Source organism: Lactuca saligna, chromosome 4, assembly GCF_052625555.1.
Source record: "Lactuca saligna cultivar CGN05327 chromosome 4, ASM5262555v1, whole genome shotgun sequence".
In the NCBI taxonomy this organism is placed as follows: domain Eukaryota; kingdom Viridiplantae; phylum Streptophyta; class Magnoliopsida; order Asterales; family Asteraceae; genus Lactuca; species Lactuca saligna.
Window position 1 is genome coordinate 215,773,658 of NC_136420.1, and position 14,836 is coordinate 215,788,493.

Consider the following 14,836-nt stretch of genomic DNA (forward strand, 5'->3'; position numbering starts at 1 on the left):
AACATCATCTTCTTTAAGTCCTCCCAACTTAACGAGTTAGCCACTGCAAGCGTAAGCGACTTAACCTTGCCGTTCCACCAAGTGAGAGCTCTTCCGGTGAAGGTGAATGTCGCGTACTTGACTTTGCTCGCTCCGGGGCAAGCACAAATCTCAAAGATTGCTTCGGTCCTCTCGAACCATTGAATTAGTGCGAGGACACCCCCACTTCCATCGAAGGAATCGGGTTTGCCATTTGTGAAGTCCTTGTAAGTGCATTCCCTTGTGCGTCCTGCACTATCCCCGTGGTTAGGGTTTGTGGCTCCAGATCCAGCACCACCAGTGCTATTTGTGCCAATTTGTGACATTGCAGCTACCACGGCTGCTGTTACTGCAGCTTGGAACATTTCGGGATCAAACTGGGGAGGTGGCGTCGGAGGTGGTGGCGCTGTGCTGCCCAAAGGTCTGGGTCTTTTCCTTGGTGGCATCGTTCTGTCACGAGTTTGCAAAAAGAAAAATGATCAGATGGTAACTTTCTACTAGTAAAGACAAGTCAGTTGTTATAGAATTTGATTTTTTCTGCATTATTCTTCGATTTAAGAATTCCTTATATATAATTCATAAGGGAAGTCCATATGAATGAACTTTACGAGTTTGTGGGTTTTGTGGTCTCTCTTAGATTTTTCATGAGTGTGCTCAAGGCGATTGGTGCGGATTGTATGTATTCTTGCATTTGCATCAACCTCTGCGATACTATGGAGAGTTGTTCTACCCTGAATCTCATTCCGGGCAACTCTATGGACCAGGATTGGAAAAATCCTATTTGCTGAGCTTCCTTCGTTTATGTTGTAGAAACTTCGTTCTCTATTAAACGACATAGGTTTGTCTTGTTCTTCGCTCCAGGTTTCCAAGCACTCTACCCAAGGAGGCGTCAAGCCTTGAAAGTTGGACAAGGGTTAGGATTCGGAACAAGAGTCATCGGGGTTAAGTTCTCCACTTCAGGGTCGGAGTCAGAACCATCAGCATAGCCGTCAGCTTGGTGACCATCTACAGGGGTTGGGTAATCATTCTCTGGCTCCTCTCCGAGCCATTTGGTATTATCGTGGTTAGGGTAGTATGGGTCGTCGTGTGGATGGAAATCGAGCCATGATATCTTCGCGAGAAATGGGGATATAAGAAATAATTAAGCAAACGTACTAATTAGCTAATTATACGATGATCTTTATCAGGTACTTCAACAAATTGTTTAGTGCATACTAATTATATGTATTCGGGACAGGATAGACCTTCGAATAAGCGACCCTAACTCTAAATCCCCAATCCAACGAGAACAGGAAGTAGAGCAAAGATCCATAGATTCTAAGTTTATGACGTCCTGGATACATAAAATTTTAATGTATCCACTAAGCAACTATTGACCTATTGATGAAGATCTATTTAGTTCTCGCAGATGTAATTTTAATAATGCCAAAATACCCCTATGGTATTTCATTGTGGTAGTGTTGGTAAGTTTTTAGACTTGTTGCCACATCACAACCATTCTTGGGCATATGCTAATCACTCCTCGGACCAGCATAGTTGATCAGGCTATGCCACTCCCAAGACTGACCATACATCCCCAGGCTTACCTGTGATATCCAACAATCATTACTTTTGTTTTGTCCTAAAATGATGCTGACCTTAGTATGTATGCATGCATGTATACTTTTAACAAAAGTTATTTATTCTTAAAGGTATAGTGGTTTTGGAATCATAAAATCAGAGACCTTAGTCCCAATGCATTTATAGTTTGTATATCTTATGTGGTTCGATATACTTAGTTCACTATAAACAATTCTCTGATACCAATCTGTCACACCCCCAAACCAAGGATGGCGGAAACGTTCGGGGGTGGAGGACTTCATGTACAGTATCACAACCACGTGTATAATAGTGCTCAAAGTAAAAACAACCACCATATATATATAATTGCAAAAGTTACACCAAAGTATATGTTTACATGTTTCATAAGCAATTACATTATGATGACAAAATAAATTGTTGACGGTTTAACGTCCCATCCTCAAAGCGATGAAGTTTTCCTGTTTCACTCATTTCCTGAGAATACAAGTAGTTTTAAAAAGTGTCAACACAAAGGTTGGTGAGTTCATAAGAGTTTTGTTTGAAGTAGAAACCGTTTTTCCTTGTAAAATCGATATAGTTTGATTTCCAGAAAATATAATATTTTCTTAGTTAAGTATGAATAGAAATAATCCTACATGATGCATTAATGAACCCTAGAGTAACCCGTAGAGTTCCTCTATAATCGTCCAGCGTATAAAAGTTATATAAGGGTTAAATTAGATAAAACGTTGAATATAGTGGGTCTGCCCTAGGTCCACAACCCAATGAGGAACAGGAGATGAGGCGGGCACCACCAATTCTAGGCCAATCAAGACTAAATTCTTATATGACTCAACATATACGCTCAGCGACTATAGTTGAAGTCTAACAATTTTAGAGGGAGTATAGTTTTAATATCATAATAACTTTGTATAGAGACCCGACACTTTGTATTTGTACCCATAGAGATAAAAGGTGATTTTAAATCGACATAAAACTCATTTAGGTTTTAAAAATAAAATCCCGTAAACTTATGGATTGTTCCCTATGCGAGCCGTTATAATCATACTATGACTATGTGAACCTGCCACGACGTTCTCAGTGTCGCGAAAAATAAAATGACATTTGTCACCCGTAGACCTGCAGGTCCAACTGTAGCTAGCAGCAAGGTGTGGGGTGTCAATCCCAATATAGATCTATATACAAGTATCACGTTCTCCCTCAAGGAGATTCTGATTATAACTACCAGGAATTATATCCCGCACTCGGACGTACGGGGAGAGAGAGAGAGAGAGAAAGAAAAATAGAGAAACTCACAATATAGGATAACAAGTTTACGTGAAATGTGTGTGAATATAAATATTTCTTGTATGAATGTACCCTTCTTGTACGAGTGCGTAGAGTGATGTATCATAAACTATACCTATTATAGTTTATCTAAAATGTATGTAATATGTATGAATTCTTTTATGGAAATGTATTAGTGTCGTGAATTTATCAAACTATACTTTTTATAGTTTAATAATACGTGTTCCAAAATGAATGAATAATATTTAATATGAATGTCTTAGTTTCAGTTCATAATGATAAACTAACTAGGAAACACATTCAAACATTAAAACTTATGATTATACACTTTGCTCAACGTAATACAAAGTGTTATGATATTTACATGCTGTTGGTAAAATTGAGCAATTCTGCCCTGTTTTGGAAAAATCATAGAAAAATCATACGAAGTCGAAAACTAGATCCGTAAATTCTGAGAGTTCACAAAATGTGTCTAGTTTGCTCATAATTTTTATCACAATTTATAATGACCTCTAACTTGGGTGAAAAAGTCCATAATCACAGACTGGTCCGGATTGTTGTTTGAAATGATAGGCAGTTTTGTAAAAATCACCATAAATTGTAGAAAAATCGTATGGAGATGTGCAAGTAGCCATTTTAAAGCTAAAAACTTGAACTATTTGCACCTTGTACAGTTTTGAAAACAAAAATATATAAGATGCCCAAAACAGTCCGTGAATGGAGTTGAACTTTTCTGATGAAGGCTGTTAGAGAAATTTAGTTATGTTCTTAGTGTTTTAACTTGTATTCCCCCCCTGAAAACTTGAGAAAACATGAAAATGTAGGGGTATGAACTCACCTTGAGTGATTTCAGTAGGTAAGTGTTGAAGAAGGAAAGTGTTCAACCCAAGAACACTTGAAGAATCACTTGAAGATTCGAAGATCTAACACAATTATGAGAGAGTTTGTCTAAGATATCCATGATTTGAGTGGAAATAAATGAGATAATCATAAAGAGAATGGATTATGCTTACCAAATGTGGGGGAAAAACTCAAGATCAGCCCTTGAATCTCGAATTTCTAGAGAGAGAAAGTGAGAGAGGAAAGAGTTTGATCTTCTTGTGAAATGAGAGCAAATGAGAGAAGTGAGGAGAGAAGATGAATAATCACCCCTCAAAAACGTGGGAAGGAGGGATAATTGAGTGGAAAAGACATTGATGTGACCTAGGTAAGGTGGAGAGGTGTGGTTAGTCAAAGAGTGGGTGTGAGGTGGTTGCTTGTGACTTTGGATAAGGCAAAGTCAACACTCCACCTTTAATAATTCACCCACTTGATTTTTATTATTTAAATAATGATTTTCATCAAAATATGTTTAAATTATGAATATTTAGAGTTTATAATGTTAAAATATAATTTCTGGAGAAAATCCCGCTTTAAAATCACGAAAAACGGGCTTAAAATGTTAAATATATCAAAAATGGGCTAAAAGTGACAAAAATGCGAAATCTGGCCGAGGCTCGGCCCTCTTATGCTGAACCGAGAGAGAGGGAGGCAGAAACCGAGAGAAGAAGAAGAGAGAAGGGAAGGAACCGAGAGGGGAGAAGAGGGAGAGAAGGAACCGAGCGCGCGAAGAGAACCGAGAGGAGAGAAAGGGAACCGAGTGCGGAAGGCGGACCGAGAGGCACCGAGAGGGAACGATCGCTCGGTTGGTCTCGGGTCTCTTAGCCACCAGAGGCTCGGTCTCTAGTCTCTTAGCCACCAGAGGCTCGGTCTCTGGTCCTAAGAAGCCTCTCATTCCGGTTTCGGTTCCTAAAGCCTATTTTTCTCGTTTTCGCCCCGTTTTAAGCCGTTTTTGACCCGGTTAAGGGCCGGAATGACCCGAATGATTCCAAAAAGTTACGGGAAACTTTTGAGAGAGATTTGGGAGAGATTTCTCACACTTGGAGAGATTTGGGAGAGATTTGACATTCTTGGAGAGATTTCTCATACAAAGAGATATTTGAGAGAGATTTCACATACTTGGAGGGATTTGAGAGAGATTTGACATTCTTGGAGAGATTTCTCATACAAAGAGATATTTGAGAGAGATTTCACATACTTGGAGGGATTTGAGAGAGATTTGACATTCTTGGAGAGATTTCTCATACAAAGAGATATTTGAGAGAGATTTCACATACTTGGAGGGATTTGAGAGAGATTTGACATTCTTGGAGAGATTTCTCATACAGAGAGATATTTGAGAGAGATTTCACATACTTGGAGAGATTTCTCATACAAAGAGATATTTGAGAGAGATTTCACATACTTGGAGAGATTTGGGAGAGATTTGACATTCTTGGAGAGATTTCTCATACAAAGAGATATTTGAGAGAGATTTCACATACTTGGAGAGATTTGGGAGAGATTTGACATAGAGAGAGATAGAGTGAAAACGATTGAGAGAGGATCCATGTGTGACAATTGTGAGTGTCCGGCATCGCAATACATGGTTCGTAAACCCTGTTAAGCCTTGTTTAAGGATCTTACACACTCCCGATGAGTATGCATCATTGTTTTATCAGTTTGGCTCGCCACGTACTACAGTTTTTAGGTTAAAGAGATCTAGTTGTACGTACTTTTCGATTTATGTTCTCTTATTAGAATAGTGGGTTGTTTAGTAAATACTGAACGTAAGTCCAAGTACACAAGGGTCAGTTGAGCTGACCGGTTTGACTTGTTGACTTTATTTGACTTTGAATTGACCAGAATTTGACGGTTGTCACATTATAAAATTTTCCTATAAGTATTATTTAGGCTTCTTATTGAACATTATTGGCTCCGGAATCAGCAGCAACACAAATTGAATCAGCTCTGGAATGCAGTCGCGGATTGGCTTCAGAAAATTGTCAAAGTACGGAAACACAAAAATGTCAAATTTGTAATAAAATATTATTCAATGGATATTTTTTGTATATGATATTTTGTATGACATTAAATTTTATGAAATGGATTATATTTTTTGTATATGATATTTTATTTTCTATTATGAGACATTAAATGCAAAATTAATTTGAAAATTAGTAAATCTATAAAAAATATTTTTTTTTAAACATTTAAAATTATAATATGCAAAAATGTATGTCATCTTCATTTATGATATGGCCTTTCTTGACAGGGACTTTCTTGATACGCATTGCGTGTCATTAACACGTGCGTCGTAGGGTTACGACACGCAAATGCGTCTCGTCTAAGTTTATGACAGGGCCTTCCTTGATACGCTTTGCGTGTCGTAAACGTGCGACGTAAATGAGCGTCGTGAATGCGCGTCATCTCTCTTTATGACAGGGCCTTCCTTGACGCGCATTTGCGCGTCGTCTGAGCCTTTTACGATGCGCAATGAGCGTCGTAAAAGGCTGTTTTTCTAGTAGTGAGTCATGGTCTAAAACGTTGTTTTCCTTTAGAGTAGAGGATCTTATGACTATGTGTTGATTTTATGGTTTTCGATTATGTTGAATTGATTATTTCTGTTAATTACTATTAAATTGAGATTATATGAACATCTTCTTGATTTCTTGTCTCTTATGATTTTGCGACCATCAAGATTATAAGTCTACTGTTGTCAACATAACCTAGGATTAATCAGAGAATAAGTAAACTAATATGTGAGCTATATATGATGACCAATCATATATTAATTAATTTAACCAACCAATTAATTTAGTCAACATTACAAGTCTTCCATGATTCAAACTTAATACACATAAACTTTTTAGTTTAATCAAGTGATCAATGTTTGATTTGATTTGTTTCCTAAAGGATTAGTAATAGTGAAAATGAACCTAATCACATTAGAAATCGGTAATTGATGACACATTAATCCATTGTTCTTTCCACTAAATCAACCATAGGAGTAAGTGAATCGTATCTAAACGGAAGTCTTTTTAATATTATTGATTCTATCTTCTTTTGTTCTTCAATTAGTCGTTAATTGTTTCTTTGCTAAGTGTTTAGGTGATTTTCTAAGTTTCTAGTAGTGTAAAACTAGAGACCCCCCCCCCTCTTTAATTATTGTTTAAATTAGTTAACATTAGTAGTAGTTTTAATAATTTTCAACATTCCCTATGTTCGATACGTTATTTACCTGCACTAAACTACTATTCGATTTGGTACACTGCCAACAGAGGAACAATTATAAATAGTTAATTTTAATTGATAATTTTTATCATTCCTTTGTGTGAGATTTATCTTATCTTGTAAGTCCCACAAACGCGAAACAACTAGTGATCAAACACAATCAAGATCCAAAACAGAAAGAATAAGAAGCAGTAGAAGCCAAGAAGTTCCATCAATGCATACATTATATTCAAGTCGTAAATGTTTGGTACACTTGGAACACATGTACATACGATTTCACGACTAACTGTTCATCTGACACATTCTGACACTATATATAGGGACCACCCAGCCGTAAACATGTTCACTGCCGAACATTCGTTCACGACCGTACACACGTTCATGGATGTCAACCCTACTCAGGCGTAAACACAACCGCAAACATACATAACATGACCAAAACCCTATAAAAACCTATACATATTTATGCGTAGCCCAAACAAACAAAATGTGACCTAACATATATAAAGTTACGAGTTTTCTATTTTATGTTTTATTATCGTTTTATTATGTATTTTCCAAATCTCGATGTTGTTGCTGCTTTTCTTGAGGAAGTAGTACAAGAATTTATGCGAGAACATGAGGAATATGACTCAGATGAAGATATGAAGAAGTTGGGAAGATGGTTAGATAACATCTTGCCTAAGAAATAGAGAAATCAGAGTTACAAGAGCTAAAGTTAAAAGATGAAGAATTTAATCAAGAAAGAGATTTGGAGGAGCTGGAAAGGTTATTAGCAAATGGGTCAGATGAAGAACAATAACAAACTGAGTTACAGGAACCACTGCGTGGTTTGACCATTACCACGACATAGCCCCCTGTTTTTCGAGTTTGTGTTTCGAAGTATTGGCTGACGATTCCATCTTTGTAGAAAGTTCTAAAGTGGGACCCATTTCTGATTAGTATCGAACCGGTTCCAACCATTTTTATGATTTTTAAGTTTTACGAATTCAATCTCATTTGGCCAATTTTATAAGAAAAGAGAAAAAGTTTACAAATTAGTCCAAAAAATATTCAATGCAACGTGTGGTTTGGCATTCATTTTATTAGAAGTTTATTAAGTTGAGAGTCCAGCTCACGACTCGCACAAAAAGAAGAGCTTCTGAGAGACAACTCACTAGTTGAGTGTGCATTTCGTTTTCCTTTATCTTTCATTTATTTTTTGTTTTCTTCCTTTAATTCACTGTGTTTTGTTAAGGACTTTCGTCTTTGTCTCCTAATAATTAAAATGTTGCTTGAGGAAAAAATGCCTAAGTGTGGGGTGTGGTAAAACCTTTAATGAGAAAGGATAAAAATTTCTATTTTGAACACTCAACACGGCGTGGATGAGTTGTTCCTACATCGTGTTTAGACAAACTAACCCGACTATTCGAGTTTTTTAAAATCAACACGGCATGGTTTCAATAAAAAATAGTTTTTTTTGCTTTCTCATTTACCAAAATAAGACCAATTTTAAACATAATCCAAAAGTTTTCTAAGCCTAAAATAGAAAAAAATCTTTTTGACTTTAGCCTACAACCGCCAAACTCACCGAGTTTGCCTTCAACTATTTTAATCTTCAATTCCATCGGTTTTACTTCAATTTCTACAAAAAAAAAGCAAGATTTTTCATCCCCAGTTCTATTTAAAGTAAATATGTTCATGGGTATTGTGTCCAATTACTTATTAAACTCGATTTTTGAATTTTTTCTAGATGTTTTTAGGGTTTTCGATTATGAGTAAATTGACGCATTTTGGCCAAATTTTCTTGTGTTTAAATGTACATTCCTATGTTCTAAGAAAAACCCTAGACTTATTTGATGTTAATTTGGTCGAATTAGTTATGAATGAGGAATTGATAGTCGAACTGTTCATCAAACACGGCATGTTTAACGTTCAGTGAGCCCAGTTTTTGAAAGCAAATATAATTTAATATCTTTTGGTATTTGGTTTTCTCTTTCGTTCTTTAACTATATAGAAAAATGAGGAGATGCCATAGAAATCAACAAGCCCCACAAGAACACACGGGTTTCCTTTGGTATAATTTTCCCGAGGAAGTTTCCCTAGCGGTAATTCTGGAATGGCAAAACAAACTAGAGAAACTGAAGATTAGAGAGTTACATTGCAAATGCGCTTAGTTAGGAATGGCTTCAACAAGTCAAGCTAGTCGAAGTAATGAACTTATATTTAACAAAGATTTTTATGGGTGATGGGGTGAGACTTACATGCACAGGATGGAGGAGGTTGTTTCAGATTCAAGAACTGGTATACAAAGAACTATGCTTGGAATTTTTGCTACCATAAGGTTTAGAGGACTAACGAGTGCTTTCAACAAAGAATACCTCACATTTTTCTTGGTTGGAGAGGGACAGGAATGTAGTGTAGCATAATTAGCTTGGAGGATGGATCTTCACAATCATTCGGAGGCCATGACCGAGGCTTTTCGTGTCTTTTTCGACACTTGTCACACGTCCCTTCCAGAAGGCATGAATGGGGAAAAGTGGTGCACTACTATTGTTAATGGTGTGTAAATTCCCACAACAGCTCAAGAAGGTGATATACAGTCACCCATTCACCGCCTCATACACCGCTTTATTTCTAGTTCCATCAACATGAGTAAGGGTGCGGACAAGGTTCCAAACCTTGACATCTTTTTCTTATGGAGCATTCTTACACCCGAGGTTTTCTGCAAAATATCTTATTGTTTGGTGAACTAAGTTGAAGACCAGGAAATAAAGGATAGGAAAGGGTCGCCAAGCTATGGCGGTATGTTGGTTACAAAGTTGGCTAGATCCTATGGGTTCTCTGAATGAGGGGCTAAAAACTTTTTAGCTTTGATGTCGACACTTCGCTTTAACATCTTTCTCTACAGGCGGGCTAGAATGGTACAAGATAATGGAGGGAATAATTTCTCTATTCCCAATGACGATGAGGAATAGCAACAGGGATGGGGACAAATGGGAGACCACGCCCCGATGACACTCATAAGGAGCCACCAATAAGTCTCGTGGAATACGAGATGCCCATGGACTTATGTAACTAGGCCATATGTAGGTACCATTAAAATATTGGTAGGGGACTCAATTATCAAAACATTTATACTGATCTCATGTTCCAACACTTGCAAATTTGATGAACGGATTTGTATCCTAGCTCTTATTCACATCTACCTAGTTGGGACAAATTATGGGGTGAAATACGAGGTGGAGCCGGTGGAAGGGGAGCATGAGGAAAAGATGAAGATTGATTATCCTTTTTGAATCATATTTTTTATGTTTTGTTTGAAGAATATTTTTATTTCTATTTTTTAATTTTTATTCCTATTTATTACGTAGTTGTTGTTTCTGATTACTATAGAATTAGGGTTGAGAAATGAGTGAATATTTAAAGCCATGAAAGGAACCAAGTGATGAGTAGAATCTTTGACGAGAAAATAGAAGATTTTCAGTGATTCTTTGTTCATACTTTCTGAGGGGAACAATTTTTACGAAATTACCATTAAACACGATGTGGTCATACCTAAACAAAGCCTGTTCTAGTGGAAATACTTGAGTTTTGTCTGAGCAAGAAAACAACAAAGCCTACTTCCCATATAAACTCGGCGTGTTTAAGACTCGGTCAACTTTCTCAAGTCATTGATTTGTAGCTACATGAGGCGGGAATTTTCCAGATTTCATGAATCCATTCCAAGAGCGTTCCAAAGTGCCTTTTTCCAGGATGTTACGAGATCTCAACCACATGATATGTATAACAACCAAGGCGTGGTTGAGTTATTCTCATGCCAAAGTTAGTTGAAGAAGAAAAAAAGAAAATAAAATCAACCTCGCCACTTCTATCCCAGGGGAGTTTGTTCCTTTTATCCCTATTTACTTGTTCTTTATATTGCATAGCATGTAATGGGGACATTGCACGATTTAACAGTGGGGTAGGAGTTGGTTACATTATTAGAATCCAAGTATAATTTTTGAAAAGTAATTGCATCAAAATTGATAGGTTAATTCAAAAAATTATGGTAAAAAGTAATTTTCATTATTTAGATTCCATGCTAGTATTGTGTATGATGATTCGATGCGAGCCTATAAGTGAAAAGTAATTGCATCAAAATTGTGGCATCCCTATCTTATTGAAATCGTGGAACAAAAATATGACCTTTCATAGTTTGAAGGAGGCCACACATTTAACATCGTGTACTTTAAATGTATCCATGAAAGCTTAGGTAGTCATTCCACATGAGACTAATGCCTTTAATCAATAAAGGTTGAAGTTAAATCCCCTAGCGTAACATATCTTTTCTGAAATTTTTAATTTTGAGTGAAAGAAGTGTGTATGAAAAAAAACAAAATACAAAAAAAAAAAAAAGATTGTTGCTATGTTCGATAGAATCTACAAGTTATGAAGACATGAAGAAGAGCTACAAATTATCAAAGATTCTAGGAAAAAGTTGTTATCTTTTTTTTTACTTGTGATTTTATTTTATATGTTATCTTTCCATATGTATTCTTGGGGGTTTAACCAAATATACCTTAAGGTTAAGAAAGTTTTATGCGGATTGATCAAAAGGAATTGAATATGAGTCAACAACATTGGCTAGAATTTCTCATGGATTACGACTATGAGATACTTTACCACCATGGTAAAGCAAATGTTGTAGCCAAAGCTCAAAGTCGAAAAGTAAACCTACAAAGAAAGAGGCCAAGAGCATTAAGAATAGAAGTTCTCTCAGTGATTGTGGAAAACCTCAAGAAATCTCAGGAAGAAGCTTTGGAGAAAAACGACCGAAAGGAAACACGTTTAGGAATAACGTTGGTATTCGATCCAAATAGTCAAGAGATGAAGGTATTCCAAGATCGGATTTTGGTACCTAATATGGGAGGAATAAGAGATCTTTTGATGGAGGAAGCTCAAAAGACCTTGACTTGATTCATCCCGAAAGCACTAAGATGTATATGGATCTAAAACCTAACTATTGGTGGCAAACAATGAAGCACGATGTTGCAAAGTATTTAGCAGAATGTGTAACATGCGTAAAAGTTAAAGCATAACATCAGAAATCATATGGGAGTTTAGAACCTTTCCCTGTACCCATAGGTAAATGGGAAGACATCACCATAGATTTTGTGACTAAACTACCCAGGACAAAGAACGGTCACGATATGATTTAGGTAGTTGTGGATCAGTTCACTAAGATTGCACACTTCATAGCAACCAATGAGAGGTGGTCTATGGATAAGCTTGCAAATGCTTACGTGAAGGAGATAGTAGGACTTCACGGTGTACCTTTAACGATTGTATCGAATCGGCAAATTTGCTTCACATCAAGATTTTGGAAGGTTTTACCAGACAAAATTGTTATGAAGTTGTGTTTAAGTACAGCCTGCCATCCACAGACAGATGGTCAGAGTGAAAGTATTCAAACGTTAGAAGATATGGTAAGAACATGTACCCTAGAAAGTCAAGGTTACTAAGATGAATATTTTACCACTGGTAGTGTTTTCATACAACAATAGTTACCATTCGAGCATTAAGATGGCACCTTATCAAGCTTTATACGGTCAGAAGTGTCATATGACGTCTTGTTTGCTTGAGGCTAGAGAGAAACAATTTATGGGACCCAAAATAGTCCATCAGACTGTTGAAAGGCTAAAAGCGATTAGAGAAAGAATGTTAGTAACTCATGATTTCCAAAAGAGCTATGCTGACAAAAAGCAACGACCAATGAAATTTGAAGTTGGAGATTCCGTATTGATCAAAGTCACGTTGTGCAAGGTACTTAAAAGATTTGGAAAGAGAGGAAAGTTGAGTCCAAGATTTATTTTTCCATTGAAGGTTCTTCAAAGGATTGGGAACCAAGCTTACAAGCTGGAATTGCCAGAAGAACTAGATGGTATTCATAACACTTTTCATATACGTTATTTGAGGAAGTTCACGGGAGAAGTTCCAGTTATAATTCCACTTTCGAGGTTACTGATTGATGAAAATAAGAGGTTAGTCGAAGAACCTGGAGTAGTTGTTGACTATAAGACAAAAAAGTTGCAACGTAAGATGGTAAAATTAGTTCTTGTACGATGGAAACATTTGAATGGATCGAACCTCACCTTGGCGACAAATAGTGACATGATGAGTCACTATTCACATATTTTTGTTGATGCATGATTTCGAGATGGAGTCATCCTAAGGAGGACAAAATTATAACTCCTTCGTTTCTAGGCTAAGCATTATTATTATTATGCAATAGTTAGGATCAACAATTTTAACCTATTTTCAAGTAATGGAGAAGAATTATTTGAGTATTATGTGACATATGTGATTAATGTATAATACACGTGCTTATAACGATGTAATAAAATAATAATAAACATATTCATCAAAAATAAAATAATCGATAGACCTAATATCTATGAAGAAAGTTGAAGTAGTCGAACAAGGATTTTGGGGATACAAGGAACGCTGAAATCTGACTTATAATGAAGAAGTTATGACCCGTCGAATTTTGCGACAAAATCGACATGACGATGTCTATTGTAAAAAAGGTGAGTTGATTGGTATCCTTAGCCATAATCTACCATGCAATTATCATATACTCACATCAGACATCAATCATAAAACATGTATTGGTATTTTGGAAATACTTACTTGAGCTGAGCTGATTGCATGCATTGTACTCCTTTTTATTTTTTATTTTTAAACTTTTAGAAAATCATTTTCCATTTGAAAATTTTACCCATTCCTCAACTTGAGTTCAGGCACACTTGAGAGTATGTCAGAATCCCTCAAACTAAGGCTTTAATACCAACTTGTAGCATCCGAAACTTCAGACCAAAACTTTAGATTAAAAATTTAAGTATTTTATTCAATTACACATGCAAACATCTAAGATAAAACCATTTAACTCAAAACATTTATTAAAGTATCATCAAAGTTTATCATATTCATAATTCACTCATGGATGTGATGCAATAGAGTCGTGCCCCTCCTTTAATATTGCAAAAACCTGGAACATGTAAACCACATCCACAAATTACCACACACAACACATCACCAATAAATAGTTAATGGTTAGCAGCAACCTTGCAGACTAGCTGAAGTCTTAGTGGGCAAACAACATGCCATGTGAACTATCAGTAACATTGGAGATTACTCGAAGTCTCAATGGGCAAACAGCACGTCCGAAGTGTTCTCAGCAACACTAAAGACTACTAAAGGTCTTAGTATACACAATATCGCATATAATAATAAAAACAAATAAGACCTAGTTGTTCAACACATATATACACAGACAAGCATGAAAGTGTTACAAAGACATCAAGAATCCTATAAACACAAGTTAGTGGGCCGACATTGGTGCCTTCGACCTACAAGCACAGTGAGAAAGATGATCTGAATCGAATAAATTTGAAACACTATGATATAATCCTTTTTTTGTACTACTTACAACCATGAATCCACAAATACCATAACCAGATAAAATCTTAATCAATAGCCCAAAATGCTTAAGTTTGAGCCAAGGTCAAACTTGGTCAAAAGTCAACGCTCAACGGAACTCAAAGTCAACAAGTCAAGAAATCAACTTCAGGCTGAGTACGCCCACCATACCTAGCTCGTACGCATGGCGCACTTACCGTCTAGAATCGGGACAACATACGAGTATGCACAACTTACTTAAAGGTACGCCCAACATACTCGGTCACATGACACTTTTCCATGAAGTGCTTATCCTCTTAAGTCCTTTCATCTAACACTCAGATATAGTCCTATAACATCATGCTAGGTCATAAATTTCCCACCTTTATGACTTTCCATGTCTAGAAGAGGTCCAAAAGCCCAAACCATAACTTATTAA

The 14,836-nt window shown here is 36.4% G+C and overlaps 1 protein-coding gene across 1 annotated transcript; it reads left to right on the forward strand.

Annotated features, from left to right (window-relative positions):
* The first annotated feature begins 12,522 nt into the window (after positions 1-12,522).
* LOC145040478 (uncharacterized) lies at positions 12,523-13,149 on the forward strand. Its single transcript, XM_078988395.1, has 2 exons — positions 12,523-12,762; positions 12,919-13,149. Exons 1-2 carry the CDS (start codon positions 12,523-12,525, stop codon positions 13,147-13,149), a joined length of 471 nt encoding a protein of 156 aa, XP_078844521.1.
* Positions 13,150-14,836: the final 1,687 nt, after the last annotated feature.

Coding starts and splice junctions, on each gene's coding strand:
- LOC145040478 (XM_078988395.1), top strand. CDS start 12,523: ATGGCACCTTATCAAGCTTTATACGGTCAGAAGTGTCATATGACGTCT. Junction 12,763..12,918: donor TCAAAGTCACGTTGTGCAAG/GTACTTAAAAGA, acceptor TATTTGAGGAAG/TTCACGGGAGAAGTTCCAGT.